The sequence below is a fragment of the Leuresthes tenuis genome, unplaced genomic scaffold (genome assembly GCF_036924035.1).
Source record: "Leuresthes tenuis unplaced genomic scaffold, fLeuTen1.0.hap1 SCAF_1, whole genome shotgun sequence".
Taxonomy (NCBI): Eukaryota; Metazoa; Chordata; class Actinopteri; order Atheriniformes; family Atherinopsidae; genus Leuresthes; species Leuresthes tenuis.
The window spans coordinates 39027774-39050608 of record NW_027325355.1 but is presented as its reverse complement, the minus strand read 5'-3'; the positions used below and the strand labels follow the sequence as shown (position 1 = coordinate 39050608).

Here is a 22835-nt window from a genome sequence, read left to right as displayed (position 1 = left end):
CTGTTAGCACTCTGTCTGCAGTCTCTGTCTGCCCGGATAGTCTTAAAACTGAGCAGAGAGCTGTTAGAGTTGTTCCTGCAGCCAGGTCCAGGATTCCACCATCTGTTGTTAACCAGCTCTGTGATCCTCCTCCTTTACTGGTAGCGCTCTGTCTGCAGTCTCTGTCTGCCCGGATAGTCTTAAAGCTGAGCAGAGAGCTGTTATTGTTGTTCCTGCAGCCAGGTCCAGGATTCCACCATCTGTTGTTAACCAGCTCTGTGATCCTCCTCCTTTACTGTTAGCGCTCTGTCTGCAGTCTCTGTCTGCCCGGATAGTCTTAAAGCTGAGCAGAGAGCTGTTAGAGTTGTTCCTGCAGCCAGGTCCAGGATTCCACCATCTGTTGTTAACCAGCTCTGTAATCCTCCTCCTTTACTGTTAGCGCTCTGTCTGCAGTCTCTGTCTGCCCGGATAGTCTTAAAGCTGAGCAGAGAGCTGTTAGAGTTGTTCCTGCAGCCAGGTCTCTTCCTGACCTTCCTGCTGTCATCAAGGGTCCAAGCTCGTCCATTTGATCTGCCAATGATCTCACATTTCCCCTGATGATCAAGGGATGAAATGGTTTAAACTTCCTTCTCCCTTTTCTCCATTTTGTTCCTGCTCAACATCCTAGACATCTCCTCTTCAACTTGTCTTAATTTGGGATCTTACTCTAGGCATTACTTGCCTTTACAAAACTCAGTTAGCTGCTCCAACAGGTTAACATCTTTCCTGTTGCCATGGTTATGCATAGTAACGATGTAAAAAAAAAAATTCCAGTTAACCAGAGGAAGTGCTTCCGGCAGCACAACATCCAGACCAGCACAGAAAATGTTTCAGAAATATGTCTTTTCATAGAAAGAAACTCATCAGAAAATCTCAAGAATATGCAAAGAAAGACACAGACTGTCCAGAGCTGCTGCAGCAGGCTGCTGCTTGTAGGGCGTTGCATTCAGTATGTAGTATACGCTGAAAATGCCAGCATATATTTATCATTACCGATTCAATTTTCTTTTTAAAACATTGAGTACATCTTGTAGACATTTTCATTTTCATTTGCAGATCACATTTCTAAATAAACTGTATGGTTTCTAGAGGATAATTAGATTCTGAGAAACACTGCTTCAGATGTATTTTCCTGGTTTATAAGAGGACATTTTCTGTGTAGATGCTCCTTTGAAGCCCAGGAAGGAGCTTGACTTTGAGGAAGTCTCCTCTGGTCAGCAGGAGGTGCGCTGGCCGTGACGCTTCAACATCTCAACTGAACCAGTGGTTTACGTCCTGCAGAGGAGGTGGAACTTCGGCATCCAGCCCAGTGAGGACACTGCCACCTCTTGGCAGGTCGTTGCGCAGGTTAGTCCTCCAGCTCAGTTTTAGGTGTTTTCAAAGATGTGGAGACAAAAGATATGAACCTTGGTGTGATCTATAATCTGAAAACGAATGAATGAACCTGTTTGATGAAACAGGTGATCGTGGTGAGCAGGAGACTAAGCAGAGGCTTGATAGAGTGCGTCAGACTGTCTCACTGCTAAATACATGTTGATTTTGGTGTTTGCAGGCTGAGCAAAAAAACAACTCCTGCTCATTTCTGTTTTACATTCATCATGTAGACCACAGAGCAGGGAGTAAAGCTTTCCGACATCCGGCCCGGTCGGTGGTATCAGTTCAGAGTGGCTGCTGTCAACATCCACGGTACCAGAGGTTTCACCACGCCCAGCAGACACATCCTCTCCAGCAGAGGTCAGACAGGCAACCTGTGTGTTTGTGTATGTGTGTGATACCTTTAAGTGGTTAGTGACACCTTTTGTCTTCCCAGAAAGCTTTTTTTTATATATATATAAAGAAAGCAACTGTTAAAATAAAGACATCCAACTCTTCTTTTCAGACCAGTCCAGCCCTCCAGCTCCCACTGAGCTGAGAGTGGCTGATATGAGCTTCGGCCCCAGCAGGGCAGTGTCAGCCAGGATCAGCTGGAGTGTTCCTGCTGACCTGGACGTTCCCATCCACCACTACAAGGTCAGCTGGAGCTGGACTGCAGATGGACATCCCTTTGCTTTAGCCATGACCAAAAGGAGGAAGACGGTCAGAGAGGTGAAGAATGTGACAACATACAGTATTCATTTTGTCACCTTAGGACCACAAACATGTATATATTTTAAAAAGTGCGGCGTGCGAAAGTACTCAACCTCAACCCCAGTCTCAAGTCTCTTGCAGACTCCCACAGGTTTTCTTCCAAGTTTGCCCTGTATTTGGCTCCATCCATCCTCCCATCAGCTCTGACCATCTTCCCTGTCGCTGCTGAAGAGAACCCCCCACGGTGCATGATGCAGCATGTTTGACAGTGGGGATGGTGTGTTCAGAGTGATGTGCAGTGCTACTAATATGCTGTGCGTTTGCAGCGTGTGTTGTGTCCCCCACATGGCTTCTGGCAAACTGTTTCCTTTTAACAATGGCTTTCTTCTTGCCACTCTTCCATAAAGGCCAGATCTGTGCAGTGCACGCCCAATAGGTGTCCTGTGGACAGATTCCCCCATGTCACGGTTTATTTTCCACTCCATGTCTTGTCATTTCCTGTTTTATTTTGAAAGATCACTATTTTTCTCCTCTCGTTTCAGATATCTTGCCCTTCCTCCCGTGTCAGGCGTCTCATTGTCTTCCCTGATTCCAAAGTGTTTCCACCTGTTCCCCTTGGTCCCTCGTGTGCTCAGATAGTCTGCGTTTCCCTTGTCTTGTGCCAGTATGTTGTCTCTGTTCGAGCGTCACTACCAGCCACCTTGTCTTGTCTCCATGATCCCACGAGCCTGCAGTGAGCGACTCTCCTGCAGCACACCTTGCCTTGTGTAATTTATACTACGTCCATAGTCTTAGTCTATTTATTGAACGGTAAGTTTCATAGCCTTTGTTTGTCCTCCATTTTCACGGAGTGATTTTTTGTTGTTATTTGTCATGGTCGCCTCCGTTAAAGGAGAGCCGTTAAGTTAAAGTTAAAGTTTCATAGAGCCTCTGTTCTTGTAAAGAGTGTGCCTTTGTTTTATCCGCCTCATTTCGAGAGCGAGTCTTTGTTTTGTTAAGAGTTCATAGCTTTTGGTTTTCCTCCCGTTGTGGAGAGATTTTACGTTTGTTAACTTTCTTAGCCGCGCTCTTCTCCACCTTAGTTACAGAGGAGAGGCTCAGGCGTTTTTTAGCTAATTTTTTTTTTTAGCACTTTTCGTTTGCGCTGCGGGAGATCGCCCTGCAGTGCCGTCATCTGTCCTGTGTTTATTATAATAAAACCATCTTGAACCAGAAAGACCCTGCATCTGCGTCCTGAATCCCTCTCTGGTGCTGACAGCCCACCTGTGCTGTGGATCTCTGCAGTTCGTCCATGGACCTCTTGGCTGCATCTCTGATCAGTGCTCACCTTGTTCGGCCTGTAAGTTTAGGTGGACGGTCGTGTCTTGGTAGGTTTGCAGCTGTGCCATACTCTTTCCATTTCCGGATGATGGATTGAGCCGTGCTCCATGAGATGTTCAACGCTTTGGAAATCTTTTTATAGCTCTAACCTTTAAACTTCCCCATAACTTTATCCCTGACCTGTCTGGTGTGTTCCTTGGACTTCACGATGCTGTTTGATCCCCAATATTCTCCTAACAAATCTCAGAGGCCGTCACAGAACAGCTGTATTTGTACAGAGATTAGATTATACACAGGTGGACTCTATTTAGCCATTAGGCCAACATTTGATCGTTCAGCAATTATCAGGCAACTTCTGAATGTAATTGGTTGCACTCAGAGAAAAGGGGGCTGAATACTTTTGCAAGCCCTACTTTGGTGCCCTTAAAATGCCTTGAGCTTAAGGCATGGAATGAGCACCAGAAAATGTTATGTTTTAATGAAAGTAGTCTCAAGTAAAAATTAAAGTACTTGCTTATAAATAAACACAAAGTGAAACATAACGACAGAATTAAACTAATTTAGTCTACTAAATGAAATGCATTAAATATTCATTTATTTTTATCCCTTTTCTGCAGACAAATACTTCACCGCTTGTTCAAATCACTATCAATCACTTATTAACATGTAAACACCTTCCTTATAGTCATCTTACAAGAATTTCTAACCACAAGGCTTGTCTGCAGACAGGATTAAGCTGTAAGAATGACATAACCAGTGGTTTTTAGAGCATCGACATAAAGAAACAGTCCCACGTCACGAAAGATTAGCAATTAGACCCTGATGTAATGTGTTATGTGAATGTAACTTGTGTTTTTCTCTGATTCGCGACCTTCGGTTTGGATCTCTGCTCAACAAAGAAACACTGTTATTCTGCCCAGCAGCGCATTTGTTTAAATGACTCTGCAGCTTTACTTCTCTGCAGAAAATACTTTGTTATGTTGTACTCTTTGTATTTGTGGCTACTCACCTGTTGTGTGTTTCTGTGTGTGCAGAATCCGGTGGAGCTGGAGAGCATGCGACCCAACAGGAGCTACAGTGTGGAGGTCCAAGCTGTGTCCTACTGGGGACAAGCTCAGCTTGAACGAGCTGTCCTCCATTTCACCACACGGCCCTGTAGGTCTTTATGCAAAGACAGAAATGACTGTCACAGTTTAGCCATCCAACCATCAGTAATTTTCCATTGATCCTGCTTCTGCCCCACTCAGCCTGTCAGTCACACACACCTCATCAGTTAACTCCACTCACCTGTGCACACAGCTGCCTCTCATCACATGCAATCAGCCCAGCATATAGTCACCAGCTCCACACTCCATCCTTTGCCAGATTGTTCTTTGTCATGCATGTCTTTCCAGCGTTCTCCTGCCAGCTTTACCGGTACCGACCTCGCCTGTCCCTGATTCCCTGCTTCGTCTGCCTCCTGGTAATTCGACCCAGCCTTCTGTCCCTGACCAAGAACTTTGCCTCTCCTCTCCTGATTCCTGTTTGCCGGTTTCTAAACCGTTTGTCTGTCTGCCAGAGTCTCAGTAAAGCCTTAAACTTTTTACCACTGTCTTCTGACTCCTTTGTACTGCAATTGGGTCCATACACCACCCGTTACACATTACAATTTGGCATTTTAATCACTTTGATTAAAAGCTGAGGCAAGTTTTGACCAGTTCAGGCCAAACCTGAACATTTTTCTTTTTTTTAATTTTTTTTTTTTAACTGCACTATGTAGTTCCTAAAAACTGGCATGAAATATACATATACCACATTTAACACACATCAACAGTGCAAAACATGGAAATTATTCCATCAATCTTAATCTAAACTGTTCAAAATGCACTTCGACCTTGACTGAGAGCTTAAGTTTTGAAGCTTCTCTTAAGTTTTATCTATAATGAACAGTGTATGACCTATCACATTTGGAAAAGAAAAGAAATGAATCCGCTGACTTCAAAACCGCTTCAACCAAAGTAACTAGTACAATAATACAAGTAAAATATCTGCAAAGGCATGGTATTAAACATGAAAACTCTGGTTTTACTATAAACTGTAATATGTAAAGCCTACAAACAGATACGAAATATACATACTTGTAGAACACACATGGCAGAAGTACAAAACAACCTGAAAGAATAAGAAAAAAAAGCAGTCAGCCTATCCATAGGAACACACTTCAAAATGTGCTTCACAAGTAGTTAACATATTTTTAGAACAAGAACAATATCCATGCTGACTGTGGATACAATGTTTGCCCCTTATGAAAACAGCTCCATTTCAAGCTGCTGCATCTTAGCATTCAGTTTGTGTGCATTCAAGTTGATCCCCATGACTGTGGTGGCGATGTCCCTCTCTGCATCCTCAGCTGCAGAGGACTGAACAACACAGAAAACAAAAAGAAGTAAAATGCTAAACAACAAGCAGAAAATCATATACAAAATATAAATGCACAGTTACCACATACAGCAGTTTAGAGCAAAACTTCATCAGTTGTCATGGTCAAAAACAGGAGCTAATTTGGTATCTGGCCAGGGTTAGTGATGATGGTGTGTCAGGCTTTCACGGAAGTAGGCAGTCTTACTTACAATCACTGAGGGGTTGCCTCCAGTAGCTTGGTACCGTTGATGAAACGGCAAAAGATGAGACAAATATTCAGTGCAAGTGATGGGATGCTCATAATTTCACCAAGTGGACAGCATTTCAGGAGAGCACTTGCCAAGTTTCATTATTTTCCCACAAAATGTTAAAAAAGTCCAGTTTTCATATGTGTTATGCCCGAGAGGTTCATTGTTTCATTTGCTGACATTGTGTATGACGCAGCCATTGGCTTTCATGAGTTACATACAGAATCTAGCTTGCTCTGAGTATCTTTGAATCCCAGATTTTAGAGAAGGATGTCCCTTCCTTCAGTAGAGGAAAGACATAAAACCTCTATAGTGACAAACATTGTACAGCTACAAGTGAGTGTATTCAAGTGAGAGGAGGGGGACATTTGGAAAGGACAAGGAAAAAATGTACAGCTACAATAATGCCACAGATTTGATTATGTCATGAAATCATACCAAATACTCCTTATTTGCTCTACAGCAGCCGCAGTTGGCTCAATTAAGACATAGCCTGCATATGTTTATAAAATTATTCTGATTTAATCTGAAATGAATCTTATGAAATGCATCTCCTCTAATGCAAATGTATCTTTCTTCATGTGTTCATCAATCAGACTGAATCTTCCATCATCTCTCAAACATACAGAAGCACGTGGCTAATTTATATGCAGAATCACTTTCTTAATCGACTATGACTGGACAACTGAAGTGGATGTAAACAGAGTTAAACAACACATGTGCGCTTGTTTAACTCCGTTTAACTACCGTGTGTATGTAACTCCAGCTGTTTATTATTATGTGACGTGATAGGTCAACCGGAAAGGGCGCCGCACTAACCCGCTGAAACGACACATCACCTAGTGTTGAGGAGGAAGACATGTTCCCGTCAGTTATTCAATTTTCTGAGTTGCATATAAACTGGGACAGGAAAAGAAGTCCTATTAGACGCCAAGACTGAAATTTGAACATAGCCCGATTAAGCTGTGCATGTAAACGAACTGAGTATGTATGTGTGTGTGTGTGTGTGTGTGTGTGTGCTGAAACAGACTCATTAGTTCTAAGAGCTCATAATTCATGTTCATGAACACTTCAAGTAAAAGTTGTGTGATTATAACACTAGTCTGAGTAATCACAGACACTTAGTCAACCTTCATTCCCCCTCATGTATCTTAGCCAGCCAATGTCCGACTTTACTGACAGTAAAATTCGTCTCACTTCACATCGAGCTTTTAAAAATGACAAAATCGAATACTGGAGTGGAATTACAGCAGCTTCCATGGCTCTGTAGAGTCAAATCCCGCAGGAGAATTGGCAGAAGTTGTCTGAAGAAGAACCGGGAGGAACAGAGCCTGAGAGTGCGTTGCCTCACACGTGTGCAATGGGCGGTCCCAATTCAAATGAAATACATTTGTTTTGAGTTCTTGAATGTCAAGGTGAAACTATTACATTACCACAATTAAATGTACATATATTTAGTGTTTACTATATTTTATTTAGCAAATCAAACAACAGTTCAATGTGCCACATCAAAGAAGGGCTTGGATTAGTTTTTTTGGGTGCTGTTAAGAAAGAGCACCTTTGCCATGTAGAGTTTAAACAATTTATTAAAACAAAACCAGAACAAAAATAACATGCCTACAATAGCATGTTAAAATTGTAAAAAAGGAGAAATAAAAGTGGACTGTAAGTCACAATAAAAAGAGATAATGTAATCCAAGGTGGGTTTCCGCGTCCTTTCGTTCCCTTAGGCGTAGTTTATACGTCTCTGTCATTTCGACGACGTAGCTACGGTGTCGACGTGGACCCCTGCTCCGTAGCCTGACACGCACCTCCAAAAAATCCTAGCTACGCGTTGAGTTGACATGGACCACAAGGGCTGTGATTGGCCCGCAGTAGGGCTGTGAGAGGCCCTACTGTGACAATAGCACAGAAACAGCACTGGTGAAAGTTACCAATGATCTCCTCTTAGCCTCTGATAGCGGACTTGTTTCTGTGCTTGTCCTGTTGGATCTCAGTGCTGCATTTGATACGATCGATCACAGCATTCTGTTACAGAGACTTGAACATGTTATTGGGATTAAAGGAACTGCATTAGGCTGGTTTAAGTCATATTTATCTGATAGATTCCAGTTTGTTCTTGTAAATGAAGAATCTTCCTCACACACCAGAGTAAGTCATGGAGTTCCTCAGGGTTCTGTGCTCAGACCAATTCTTTTTACTTTGTACATGCTTCCATTAGGTAACATTATAAGACAGCATGGCATAAATTTCCATTGTTATGCTGATGATACTCAGTTATACAGTTGTTGTGATTTGGCACTATATGAATTAAACCAAACTGAATTTAATTGGATTGAATGTGTCACGACAGCAAATCTACCAAGAAAGGGAGGACCCCCAAAACCCACATTCCAGGAAGGGATGGCTTAAATCAGAAACGTAATAAAGAGGCTAAACAAGCTGCACAGGTACAAGGCAGAGATGACAGTTTGTCTCCATAAGACCACTTTAAGCAGGTAGATCTTTCAGTAAAGATGGTCCATTTAGACACAAAGGAAAGCATATTTGGAGTTGATTACAAAGTGCCGGAGACTCAAAACTGAGATTAACCTTTAGGTCCTCACATAAAATGTTAGATATGGCACAAATCTTTTACCCTGAGAACACCAAGCAGGTGATGGCAGCATCATTCTGTGGGGATGTCATTCACCAGAGAGGACTTGGAAATTTATCAGTATTAGAGGAAATAAAGGTGGAGCCAAGTAAAGATATTCTTCAGGATACTCCAAAGGATTTTAGACAATTGAGACCTAGGTGGAAGGTCTACTTTCATTATGACTCTGAGCAAACTTTTGAAGCAGACCTTAATCAGACAAATATGACTCAAAGACTGCTAAATACCACTGGAAACCAAAGCTTTTGGAACAGGAGCGGTCTAATATGTGCCAATCATAACCAGTTAGAATTTAATCTTTCATTTTTACAGTCTCATGCAAAATATTGACCAGGCAGTATGGATTCATATGCAAGTCTTCTGTATTTTTATATCAATTCTTGTTTTGGTTTATCTTCTGCATGACCCATGGGTTGATCAATAATATAATATGCAAACAGAGCTAAATACTTGGTATTGTAAAGCATATTTTCTTTTTAGCAAAATTAAGTATTCCTTTTTTTTTTTTTTTTTTCCCCCCTTGTCCTGTTCAGCATTATGGCAGCAGAATTGTAGTCTGAATACCTTTGATGCCAAACAGATTTGCTTTGCCAAGGGAAGTTTTATAAATGTAAAGCTCCCCTTGATGCCCATTTATTTATTTCTGTTTACAATATATGACATGTAATAGAACTGAACCGGACCGGGGGACAAGGAAAGAAGAAGAGGAAAGAAGAGGAAACAGAACAAAAATAGAAACAAAAACCAGACAACCAGCTGCTACACCTGTAAAAAACAAAACAGACAACAATCCATGGCCTCTGAGGGGAATCCAGCCTTAGCGCCACCAGGAGCACCTGAAAGCAGACAAGCAGAGAAAAAACAAACACACAAACAAACAAAAACAAGCACAAGAAGCGGCAATCGCATACAACACAGCTGTGGAGAGATGACCTGAAACCACAGGATAACACATAAACTGCTTAGCGAGCATGCTACTGGGCTAATAAATGTGTGTGTGAGAACATGCAACACCCATGGCACAGGATCTACATGGTAACCGTGGTTAGTTATGAGTGTATAAGTGTACAGGGCCACAATCCACAGCCCCCCCCAGCAATCAGAAGCAGGCAGAGAGGGCCACAAGACCCAGGCCACCAGCAGCCCCCACGGAGCACAGAACCCAGGAAGCCCACCGCAGGGACAACCACGCATCCACCCAGAAGACTGCAGAGGAAGCCCCCGGATAGAGCCCCCATAAGCATAGGGCAGAGGCCCTCAGAGAGCCAGGGGCAACAGCCCACCGACCCCGCCAGGTCCCAGCCGCCCAGACATGGGCCGTGCACTGGACCCGGGCCCCGGGAGCCCGAGCGCCCCCAAACCCCCCGGCAGAGGCCCCACCCAATACCCAGGAGGGCCAAGTGCCCCAGACAGCCACGCAGTGGGTCAGCGCCTGCCCCAGCGCCCCTGGCCAAGTGCCCTGGGAGTCAAGACGTGCCCACAGGTGGGTGAAGTCGCGAGCAGCAGGGAGAGGCAACGCCGCCCCCCCATCGGGAGAAGCACAGGCAGGCCAGGCGACAGCAAGTCCCAGATCCAGGCCCAATCATTACCACACACACTTTCACGTCCCATACATCCACACATCCTCCCTCCCTCGACTCTGCTGGGGTGTAGTGCAGCGGGCACACCAGGGGGCCAGCAGCCCCCCAGCCACCACAGACCCCGAACCAGCAGAACAATTAATTAATCCTCTTGGCCCCTCCCGCCCCGATCAGCAACCAGGAAGCAGGGGTGTGGGAAGAAGACCCCTCCCCTCACCCTTCTGGCTCTTCAATATTTTCTAATAGTGAGCGATTAAAATTGAGGGGCAGCCCAACTTGTAGGACTGGGAGCGCGGCCCTCTGGGCAGCCTACATACCCAAAGAGCCCCGCCCACCAGATGCCACTCAGTGTAACCACCCCCCAAGACCTAATGTGTGTGTGTGAGTGTGTGTTTGATAAGTAGTAATGTCTAAGGTGTAATTAAAACAGGGGCGGGGAACTGCAGAGTGCAACCAAAGGGGACCACCTACGTGGCCCCATCCACTACACCCCACCGAACACACACGCCCCCAAAACCCTTCATGTGTGAGTGTGTGCTGTGTACAGGAGCCAGAAGGGAGAGGGGTATGGGGATATACACCGGGGGAGCTACTCTCCCCCGGAGAAGGCAGCCAGGGACTGGCTGCAATAGGCATCCCCGCTACCTGGGAGCCAACCCAGGGCAGGAGGGGCTGATGTCCACCAGGCTCGGGGCCTGCAGCGACCATATTGCGGGAGCTACTGTACCCCCAGAAGGTACCCATCCCGCCCCACCCCACCCCGGAGGACCTCTACAAACAACAAACAAACAACAACAAAAAACAAACAAACAAACCTCCCGGTCACACCAGTCGCAGCAGCCCGGGCCTGAGACCCACCATCACACAGGCCACCCCTCCCCCCCCAACAGGGGAAAAGCACCGCCCCCCCCCACCGCACGCCCCAACACCCTGAAAAAAAAACAACCATCTGCGGACACCTTGGAGGTCCCAGAGCAACAAGCCCGGCACCAGGACCTGCACCAACCCACCCATACTGTGGTGCGTCCAGGACAACCCAGCCCCTCCAGGCACAGGCAGGGCCCCCCCCCCGGGCACAAGGCAGCGCCCAGCCACCAGGGCCCAGGCCCAGCACCACCACCCATGCCGGAGCGGCCCAGCCACCCGGCATAGAGCCAGCAGCCACCACCCCAAGGCCTCTAAGTGACCCCGCCCCACACCGCAAGACAGTCCCACCCGCAAGCCCCCAAAACTGCCCTCCAAGCCCGACACACAGTCCCCCCCAGCAATGACCAACCCGGTCCCCACGACCCGCGAGACCACCAGACGCCCGAAGCCACACAGCCCCCCCCAGCACACACCCAACCGCCCAGAGCGACGGGACAGCAACCCACCACCACCACTATGTGATAAAGCTAATCAGCGGGAACCAGAGAGAGTTAAATTCAGCCAATTGATGTTTTGAGGAGGCAGACATTGTTTCCATGCTATTATAGTCTAAAAGAAAATTTCTAAACTGGTTAATACACAGATTGTTCTTCGCTTTCCAGTTCATGAGAATAGTTTTCTTTGCGATACATAACACTGTGAGAAAATTAAGTATTCCTTCTTGTCACTGATGTTGGTGCGAAGGGAGGACCCAGATGCGGAACTTCAAGCAAAACTTAGATTTTATTTCAAATAGTAAAAGGCAAGAACAAAAAAGGCAGCTGAGCCGGATATCAAAAATACTAAACTGTGAACAAACAAACAAAACAAGACAAGACAAAAGATAATGAAAGCAAGATGAGGCCGTGACTGTGAGGCAACACCTGACCTGACCTGACCTGACCTGACCTGACCTGACCTGACCTGACCTGACCTGACCTGACCTGACCTGACCTGACCTGATCCATGGGTGTGAGGTGAGGATTCTGCCATGAGTGAGGGAAACCTGGAAACTAAATACTGGGGAGAGGTGATTAGTGATGGGGTGCAGCTGTGAAAGAAAACAGCTGACTTGAGTGAAACTTAACGTGACAGGGGAAAAAACATGACAGAAATTAACCTAGAAGCCTGAAAGCAAGACAAACATAACTAAAAAACGTGACACTTCTGGCACCAGGAAACAGAAAGCATGTTGGAAAACGTCAGCATCATGCACAACTGCTTTAATACACTGCAAGTTGCATACAGTGTGGGAAAATGATGTTTTGTATGTTTTCAAGCCACCGATGCTGCTCCAAAAAGGCCCATTGGTGACATTCTGGATGTTGGAACACCCTTTTACCAGGATGGACAGGTTCATGTTTACTGGCAGAGCAGCACAGGTATGTAGAGGAAGAGCGTGACATGTGACTCATAAGAAATACCTCTGGTCTTTAAGGACACACTGCATAGATACCCAGTCTGGTGACACAGTGCCTGATCACAGTGCCTGATCTGATCTCACATACCTCTAATCTTTAGCTAGTGTCAGTTCCATTCAGAACGATAGAAGAGTCATCTCATGCTGTGTGAGGCTTTTGTAATAGCAACTGTCAGTTAGGAAGAATCATACACTCAAAGCAACTACACAAGGAATTGCTTTGGAGATTTGTCTGGCAAATTAAAATGTCATTTGATAGAGCTACAAGTTAAATATCTGTGACTGCCTGGAACACCACAATAATTACTGACTTTGTAGAAGAAGAGACAGACATTTCACTTTGACCAGCTACTGGTAGCTGTTTTTAATGAGACAGTCTTGCAATCTCTTGATTTGTAGATCCTTCAGTTAAAATCTACAGAGCCCAGTGGGGACCAGAACATTGTGAACACAACCAAACCAAAGCCGTGGAGAGGACTAGAACACAGGTAATCTCTTAAAGCAAAACATCACCCCCCCTTTGCTAAATCAGATCTTCTTGTGGCACACGCAAAAGGCTTTGTTGATTGGAAGATTCAAATGAATACATTTTGTTAGTGATTGGTTGAAAAAAAACAATGTTATTTTGTTTGTAGTGAGAAAGGATTTGGAGTTATCATGACTTAAGAATGGGACTTCATGACATTTTCTGTCTGAATTAGGAGAACTTTATCAGCCTGCTGGGCTTGCTCTTCTCCTGTAAGTATAAAGTCCTCCTGCAGCCGGTCAGTAAGAAGAGCCGTCTTCTGGCAGAGAGCTTCTTCACTCCTTCTTGTGCCACCATTCAGGCCAAAAGCCCCAAACCAATCACCTGTCCTGGAGAAAAAGGTGGGATACACGTCTCCTGGTCTTTAAAATGCAATGTATGAGAACTTAGCTTTCAGTCAAAGTGATGTCACAGACAGTAACCTCTATCTTCTCTAGTTTTGCTGTTATTTGTTGGAGATGTTGCCACTTTGGCCTTGTTTGGCCTCGGTACAGGGATAAAAATGTTGTCAGCTTATCCGTCCATCCATCATCTTATCCGAGGTTGAGTTGCGGAGCCAACAGGTCCAGGAGTAAAACCCAGACATCCCTCTTCCCAGTGAAACTTTCCAGCTCCTCCTGGGGGATCCAGAGGTGTTCCCAGGACCTAAGAGATATATAATCCCACAAATGTGTTCTGGGTCTGCCTCGGGGCCTCCTCCCAGTTGGACGTGCCCAAAAAACTTCCAAAGGGGGTCGTTTTAACCAGATGAACCACCTCAGCTGACTCCTTTCTGTGTGGAGTAGCAGCGGCTCTACTCCGAGGTCCCTCCAGATGGTGGAGCTCCTCCCCCTATATCTAAGGCTGAGCCTAGCCCACCCTGAAGGGAACTCATTTCAGCCGCTTGTATCCATAACCTCATTCTTTCGGTCGCTATATACTGCCAAACTTGTCCTTTCAGCTACACTTTAAAATATATACGGAGGAATTGGAAACTTCAAATTCATACCTTGAGGAGAAAAATTACAACAGAAATACAAATACAAGGGAAAGATGTTGATTGAAAACAATTTTGGAATAATAATGATAAGAAGAATTGCTCACTATCATCCTGAAACCCATTAAGTGCACTTCTTTCAGTTGTGTCCCCACAGGCGAAGGCAGTCAACCTCACAGCATCCTTTTGACATTCGTGGTGGCAACATGTCAGCCATTTTCAGCTGGGATTTATCCATGACCCAGCCCCACCAGCAGCTGACTGGTTACCAGGTGACCTGGGTGGAGGTCATCCGAACTGACCACCACAACAGTAACAAACAGCCTCACAGTAACAGGATCCTGACCGGGGTCAGTGAACGCAAGCTGGGTTGAGATGGTAAATGGACTTGTACTTGTATAGCGCTTTTCTAGTCTAACTGACCACTCAAAGCGCTTCACTACATGCCGCATTCACCCCACTCACACACACTCATACAGCACGTCTTAAGATACACATAACTACGTGCTTTTTCTAATCATTCATACACATTCATACCCAGTGGGGTTCAGTGTCTTGCCCAAGGACGCTTCGACAGGGAAGCCAGAGTCGAACCACCGACCTTCCGATTGGTGGGCGACTGCTCTTCCTCCTGAGCTACAGATCTCCGTTCTTCTTCACTCAGCTGTAGTTATGTTTTTCTTACAGTTGGGTTGTGTAAGTCCCAGTGAGTACTTGATGTCCCTTTTGCAGTCTAAATGCGCTCAGTTCAACAGTTGAGCTAAGCTAACGGTTACTTAGATGGAAGCTTAGATGGAATTTACAGCATTTATGTGAATCTTACATTGTGAGTTTTCACATGGCATGATTTTCTGCAGACAGTTTGTTTGTCTTTGCTAAATCAAAGAAGGTCCCTGTTGCTACCATCATTGCATGGGTGGATGTGGAATGTACTGTCCCTGGTTCTCCAAACTGAGAGCACTCTGACAAACTGCTCCTGTATTTCACACAAACCCCAACTTTGTTCATAGCCATAAATACAACCCATGATGGTGTCCTGTGGTAGGACGGAAATATGAGTCATGCACAAGTCTTTACAACAACACTTTGTCACTTCCTGGTTGGGTTGAGGAAATAGTATGACTTGGTTAGGATTAGGAATATAAACTACTTGGTTTTATTTAAATACATTCTACTTCATGAACTTTATCTTGATGGATGCCTTGGTTTAGAATTCACACACAATTGCTCTCGTGATTACTAGAGGTTGCATATTCCTCAAACTTAACTGCAGGTCATTTAGACTTATATAAGCACACATATCATGGGGACATATATATTTTCGACCTTCAAAATTGGCCGTAGGTGTGAGTCGAAGCGTTACTGTTGATCTCTCCGTGTAAGCCCTGTGATGGACTTACCATCATGTAAGTGACCCTTGCCCATGTTCAGTTTCAGCCATTCTCAAACCCTATTTAGCCTGCTGCTTCAGTGCTATTCAGTCTTCACTGTTTTCACTCTTTCAGGATGGTAATGTTCTGCAGGTGTCAGGCCTACACCCTGCCAGTGTGTACCAGCTGGAGGTATGTGCCATCACAGCAGAGGGTGGGGGTCCTACAGCCAGCAGGACCTTCCAGACTCCTGAAAGCACAGCAAAGCAAAGTAAGAGGTAAATGTTCAAGGACTGTATCTGATAAAGTTAGACTGATGCAGAACCTAAGTTGGCAATCTTTGTGACCCACTTAAAGCTGCTCAGTTTGAAGTGAAAATAATCTATTAAACCTTCCAAATGAATGTACAAGCACAGTCAAGAATTCAAGAAGGGAGAGTGTCTGTGGAAGAATGGAACTGTGCCAAGGATTCAGAGCAGTCCTTTTTAGGCTTGCTGTCATAAGACAAAGTTTTACTTGTTTGATCCTATTTTACATTAAGGATGTGAAATTCAGCTTCTTTACCTTTAGAAGATATAGAAGATGAACCTATAACTAACTAACTTTTCACCCATTCAGGAATCTGACTTAAGAAGCATCATCATGATAACCCCAATCACTGAGAGGAAAACCTCTCACCCTGTATGAACCAAGCCTCCCAAACTCACGATGATCAAGAGTCCATGAAGCAATGACCAGAAAAGAGAACTTCACTGGTTTCACCAACAAGATCAAGCCACAAGCAAACATCTTTGTCTACAATACCCTCATCCAAAGGATGGAGCTTTCATTATTAAAGCTTCCACTCTTCATTTTACAGTGTGAGCCAAAAGGTTAGATTTGACAGAGTTAGTGCAACACTGCTGACTAACTGTTCAAATTTAGACTGGTTAATCTTAAAATTCATCTTATTTGATACCAAAAAGTAAACTGGAACACATGTTTCACCACTGGCCTGCTAAGTGTCACAGATTTCTGTGCACATCCTGTAGAACAAAAGGTTTATGGGAACTTAATTTCACTGGCAGAATTGAGGGAAAATGGCTATTTAAAGTACATGTATTTTCTGTCCTGATTAATCCCAAATTCCTTTCTTTAGCAAAACTAAGTCATTTTGATGGAATTGCATGCAAATACATAAATGTATGCTGTCTGCTGAATTTTGATATATGAGCTTCTCTATACTGTGTAAAATTCATTGGTCTGTTAGTTGTGGTAGAATTGTGTCTGGACTGTAGCTGTACCACTTCTTCACTGTCTGTGGGTTCTACCTTCGGTAAACCTCTAAGTACAAAATGTTTTTTAACTGAAAATACATTTCGTGTCACCCAGTTTTGGGCACTTTAACTGAACTTTCTGTAACAGGTTCACAGGGGACGATTTTAACTTACTCTGACTGTAACGTCTAGACTAGAAAATGAGGCATTTTAGCATAGTTTCCCTGGTCTAATGTAAGAAAAGTTGCCCAACTTTCCTTTGCCGACTTCGAGATGTCAGCAAGGTTATACCAGTGTTATTGGATATATATACCAGGAGCGCTCACCCCAGCCGAAGCCACCAGACCAGACCGATCATTAGAGTCCGGTTTTAGAAACCTGCACCTTTCTGTTTGATGTACAGTAAATGTAAACCGATTTAAACCCTGCAGTCAATTATCCCTTCTGATAGACTCTGTTAAACTCGATCAAATAAAGTAAACTTTGTACTGAAATATCATGAATTATTTTCATTACGGTTTGGAGCATCCTGATGTGCATGCTTTTGATTTATATGAAAATATTGTGGGACTTGTATGAAATTATATAAAATCCCTGAAAACAGCCTTCGGTATTAGCTGCTAAAAAAAAGGATGAATGTGAATTCTGACAGGCACAGCTCCTCTAAGAGGTGTGGGATAGATAGACAACATATTGAACTAATCCATTGAAAGGATGACTGATATTTGCAGTGTTTCCTGGATAAATGATTGGAACAGCATCAGTCTTAGTCTGAGCTTTTCTTCTGTCCTTCTAAGTTTAGGCTGAAAATGAAGCGAACGCAGGTGCTGCTTTGAATACTCTGAGAGTCAGTGGGTGAGAGTTTGTTATCCTGATCATTACTTCATTACCGTTTGGTCTTGGACATCCATATGTGTTTTGAATTCCCCATTGTTTATAAGGTGATATCTAATTATCAGCAATAAAATTATTTCTATCTAAACCATCAACTTGTATTGTAGACCTTGACCAAACCAGACTGTTCGAGGAGGTTTTTCCCTTAATCAACACTTCAGTTTTAGACGTGACCGCTCTATGTTGACAGGATATAGGCAACTGATTCTGATTCTTAGGACTGCTGTAACCAAACCTTTATTAAAACATATTCATGATCCAGGAACTTTTCACTACACCCATTAGCTAATTATTTAGCTAATTATCTAAATAATTCCACTCTGTCTTTTCTAGAAAAAGTTGTAGCTCGAGTTTCTGACGAGTTTTCACATGGGACACAGGAGGAGTGCATCAATGAGCTCCTCTTAGCCTCTGATAGTGGACTTGGAACATGTTATTGGGATTAAAGGAATCTCATTAGCTGGGTATAAGTCATATCTATTCATGCAAATGATGAATCTTCCTCACGCACACATGTTCTGTGTTTTGGATGATTCTTTTCACTTTGTACATGCTTCCATTAGGTAACGTTATTACACATTATAACAAGCTACCGCCCCCAAGCAGGCTCTGAAGCCATTTCATTTCTACAGTTTATAATGCTTACGCTAAAAATATACACATATTTAGAGAGGATTTGATTCTTCCAGCTACTGAAGACATTGTTGAGGAATTGATTGTTGATAATGCGGCCAAGAAAGTCACTGCTGTCCCACTCTCTGACAACTCTATAAGCCAAGGGATTGGTGTCATGGATCAGGACGTATTTGCTCAACTTTTGGAGCAGGTGAAAGCCAATGAAGCTTGGATTCTCAAACTTGCATAGATGTCAGGCATTTTCCAGCTTCTAAATGCACTTAATCAGAGTATGTAAGGGTGAGAAACACACGTACTGCAGATGCAGATAAAGCGCATGTTTTTTCCAAAAAGATCATGCTGTGGTCAAACAAGCTCCATGAGGGAGACATGTTCCCACTGCTTCACCAGGCCCTGCTTTCATGATGATTTAGCTTCCAGGTTTCCAGAACAGGGCTGCACGGTGGTTAGCTCCATCACCTGGAGTGGGTTCTCTCCAGGTACTCCGGCTTCCTCCCATCATCCAAAAAGATGCATGTTAGGCTAACTAGTGACTCTAAATTGTCCTTAGGAGTGTGAGCATGTGGCCCTGTGATGTACTGGTGACCTGTCCAGGGTGTACCCCACCTTTTGCCCGATGACTGCTGGGATAGGCTCCAGCCCCCCTGACCAACAGATTGACGGTATAGAAAATGGATGACCTTGAAAATATCAATTTAAAGTGGTTTAGGGACCCCTTTGCCCTGGTGTTGGTTCTCGCTTGGTCTTAAAGTCACAGAAAGAGCTGATTGAGCTGAAATTTGAGGCTCTTTCCCTGTCCAACAACTGGCTACATGTCTAAACTACATGTAAGAAAGGACTAACCCATCTTGGCTGAGAGTGCTCTTAAATATCTTTTTCCATTTGCAACAACCTATCTGTGTGAGTCTGGCTTTTCAACTTTTAAAGTTTGTCTTCTGTTATTGCGTTCTTATCTGTCAGCACTTTGTTGACAGGTTTATTATTCAGTGTGAATTCATTTTAGTAAGTAATGTTCTTACGTCAGCTGAATAAGTGTCATTGTCTTATTTAAACAGGAACACAATTCTTTTGTGATTGTGAATGTTGTTAAGGTGCCAATCAAAAGAAAATCAATAAAAACAAATGTATTAGGTATTGCAGTAATGAACGAAAGAAAATGTGGATTTCAGGTGGAACCTAACCGTTTGGTGGTACCATCAACATTACTGTGTGGTATTGTTGATTCAAAGACACAGATGGGGGATTTCCATCCCACAAAGAGCCAGACACTATCCAGTATTTACAATGGAAATGATTTGAGGGACTCTCTCCCACCAGACCTGTCCCATAACTTATCTGATCGATATTAAAATACCAGCCAGCAAAAAGCTTCCTGTGAGCAAACAAAGGAACCCCATTTATGTTAAAATGGAGGGAGAATCCAGACCAAATGTTTCTTCCTCCTTATCTGGTCATGTAAATCACTATCCACCTTTTATCTAACAGGACAAGAAAACAGACCTCTCACACCTCTACCAACTATTTTCTTCAGATTCACTCTCAGTTGGATTATTAAAACTATGTTAAATGTGTTGTATAGCTTTGTGCAGGCTCTTTAAGGTTTTCAGTGACATCTCAAGCGGTATAGAGCTTGGTATAATCAGATATTTATATGACGTAACTCAGCTGTTAACTGATGTCCCCTGTTGTCTCTGTTTGTGCTCCATTGTTAAACACTGTTTGGTTCTGTATTCATGTGTCTTGACTTTACAGATATCCCTCTGAATTAGAGAGATATTTATGATCCCCACCCTTATCCATGTTACTTTAGTTCAGAGTATGTTGGTCATTTTATGTCTTCTTATTTTATACATTTATTCATGTCTTCACCTTTATATCTTAACAAGGTGTGGTGTTTTCAGAACCCTCTGAACAAATGTGTGTTAAGACGAAAGAATGGAGTTTTCTTTCTTTTATTGAAACTCTTAACACTAGAATTAAAACTTAAAACTTCACACACCCAGGGAAACCCCATAAAACCATAATGGTTTGAGGCATAGTACTGGCTGAAAGTTGAGCCATCCACCTGGTGTGTTCACATCTGACCAACTGGGCAGGTGCCAACCAAACTAAAGTCTGCCATCTTCTTCTCCTTTTCAGGCGGTACGGTGGTGTCTGGAGAATTCACTGAATTGACAACAAAGTTGTGAACCTTTAACCGTATGTGGCAGTAGGCCCTGATTGCACTATGTCAGTGCCTGTCTGTTGTTGGCCACAGGGCCGGCTGGTGGCACATAAAGCTCCCTCCCTCACCTGTGTGGTGATTGCTTGCTGGGTTCAGACTTCCGGGGTTGCCGATTCAGCCTGTGCGAACGCCACTCCTAACAATTCTTTACAGTAGGAAGCCTCTTTATTATTTTCTGGATGTTGCTGGCTTGGGCTCAACCTCCGTGTTTTAATAGGACACCAGTCGAAGTGGCCTGACTCTCCGTTACAGGAGCTGCAACGTGGGCTCAAAGTGGTAAGTGTAATGCCTGGGTCTGTTGTGTGCAAGTGCTTGAGTTTTAACTGTATTATTCCTCATTCTCACTTATAGACGCTGCTGTTTGTCCTTTCATGGTTTCGACAGTGGTCCTGCATGGTGGGCTCGGGCTTGTCCTGCATTAGGCGGCTGCCCGTTGAACGCCATCTGCACTCTGCAGGCTCGGGCTACTTTGTGTAGCCTCTTCTGGTGCGGCCCGGCTGCTTGTCCTAGCGCCAGGACAGCTGTATTGCCGTTCACCTGTCGCCTTGGCACTCTGCTGTGACCTGACGGGAATGATTTGATTTGTTTTACTATTGTTGATTATTTTGTACGGTCAAGTAATTGGACGTTGATTTATGACTTTTGATCTTTGAACTTTCTTTTGTAATTGGCACAGGGCACGGCCAGCTCCTGTTGGTGGTGGATTTCCAGGGTGGTGGTCTTCTGTTGGTGCGTGGTATAATTTCTCTTCTTTTCGTGCATGTTGTGTTGTACTTTTTTGCTTTTTAGATTACTGCCCTGCCTGTCTCTCAACTCTGGGAGTTGAGCCAGAGAAAACTGTGTTCCTCTTTCTTTGTATATGTGTGAGTAGCTGCTCGGCTTTTAATAAAGATCCTTTTATTTCTATATTGTGGAATAAACTTGTTACTTCGATGAGTTTGTCTCGAGCCTCCTCTGTGGTGAATTTGTGTGCTTTAAGTGTAAACCCAGTTTGGGATGGTGGCAATAGCTTTGCTTTACCTTTTTGTCTGATCTCACTAATCCACATTTATCACCATACTGGTCCCATCACACGTAAATAGTAACTAAAATTAAGACCCAATTTTAGAAATTCCAGTACATTTCTCCATTCTCTTGCCCCCTTCCCAAACCATGTGTTCCACCACACATAGTCAACGCATTTCTCCTGTTTGTACCTTAAGGTTCATGCTTTGGTTACATCTTTCAATAAATAGTTCATATATATTTAACAAGTCGTTGTCGAATGCTCCTTTATGTCATTTCAGTCAATTCAAACATGAACTCATGAAGTAGCACCGTGAGACTAATAAAGATGAATGAATTTTTTTGGTGCCCCCATGTTATCAGGTTTATTTCATTCAGTAGTGAGAACGCTACAGGTTCATGTTTCTTTACATATTTCGTAGTATTATTAGTGGGGTTGCAAACAGGGTCTTCAGCCAGAAGCTAATGCTGTTTGTAAGCCTTCGCATGGAAAAGTCTGCTTTACAGGACACTGCTGAGTCGTATTGAGGTCATATGAACACATGACATGAGGACTTTTTTTTTTTTTAAAGAGTTAGACTTTCCACTATCAAACCATGACAAAGTTATTCTGTATTTTTAATTTTATTCCTTCAGTACCAGATTTCTCCGTGCTCTGTGACAGTCGGCTAACTTCACACAGAGTTTGCTACTGCTAGTTTTGTGCAACATGGCAGGATATTTATCAGATTTTGACAACGTGAACGACAACTTTGAATAAGATGGACGTTCTTACCGGAGTGAATGAGCTGTGCTGCAGCCATGCTGTGGATGAAGTGGTCCCAGTGGTCCCAGTAGGGTGCCTGTGTAGAATTCCCTCCGTTAGCTCTCCTATAGCTGCAAGTAGCCACATAACAGCAGCTATGAGCTAACAGAGCTATAGTACGAGTTCATTCGGGTTAAAGTATTGATGAAATAAAGACACAATGCCTTATCTAGAAGCTGTATTGTCTATGCCCTGCTCTCTCCCGTTACATGGATATACGCAGATGTCGAGTGATCTAAATATCTTACGAAGGACGCCGACTTTCGCTAAACTGTTCTCGGTGAGTAGATAAACATATTTCATGTCAGAAATAAGGTTTAAAAATACCGGAGTTCTCCTTTAAAAATATAACATCAAGGTAGGGTACTAAACAAGCTTTAAGCTTCCTTCAACACTAACGGGTTGAGGTAGAGAGTCTGGAGCAGCATAAACTTTCTCCATGTTAAAAGGGGTCACATGCTGCCATTCCGACATCTCGCCATTCCGACATTGGCCTCTATCGGAATGGCGACACTTAATTTTTTATCT

General features: G+C 43.7%; 1 protein-coding gene across 1 annotated transcript in view; it reads left to right on the top strand.

Annotated features, from left to right (window-relative positions):
• Nucleotides 1-20974, top strand: part of anos1a (anosmin 1a) — a 74304-nt gene extending 53330 nt beyond the window's left edge. Inside the window, 12 exon segments of the mRNA XM_072379409.1 lie at nucleotides 1181-1365; nucleotides 1623-1752; nucleotides 1898-2103; nucleotides 4440-4560; nucleotides 12476-12577; nucleotides 13015-13103; nucleotides 13317-13482; nucleotides 14261-14301; nucleotides 14303-14467; nucleotides 15623-15758; nucleotides 20715-20773; nucleotides 20849-20974. Coding sequence (XP_072235510.1) covers nucleotides 1181-1365; nucleotides 1623-1752; nucleotides 1898-2103; nucleotides 4440-4560; nucleotides 12476-12577; nucleotides 13015-13103; nucleotides 13317-13482; nucleotides 14261-14301; nucleotides 14303-14467; nucleotides 15623-15758; nucleotides 20715-20773; nucleotides 20849-20974 — 1526 coding nt within the window.
• Nucleotides 20975-22835: the final 1861 nt, after the last annotated feature.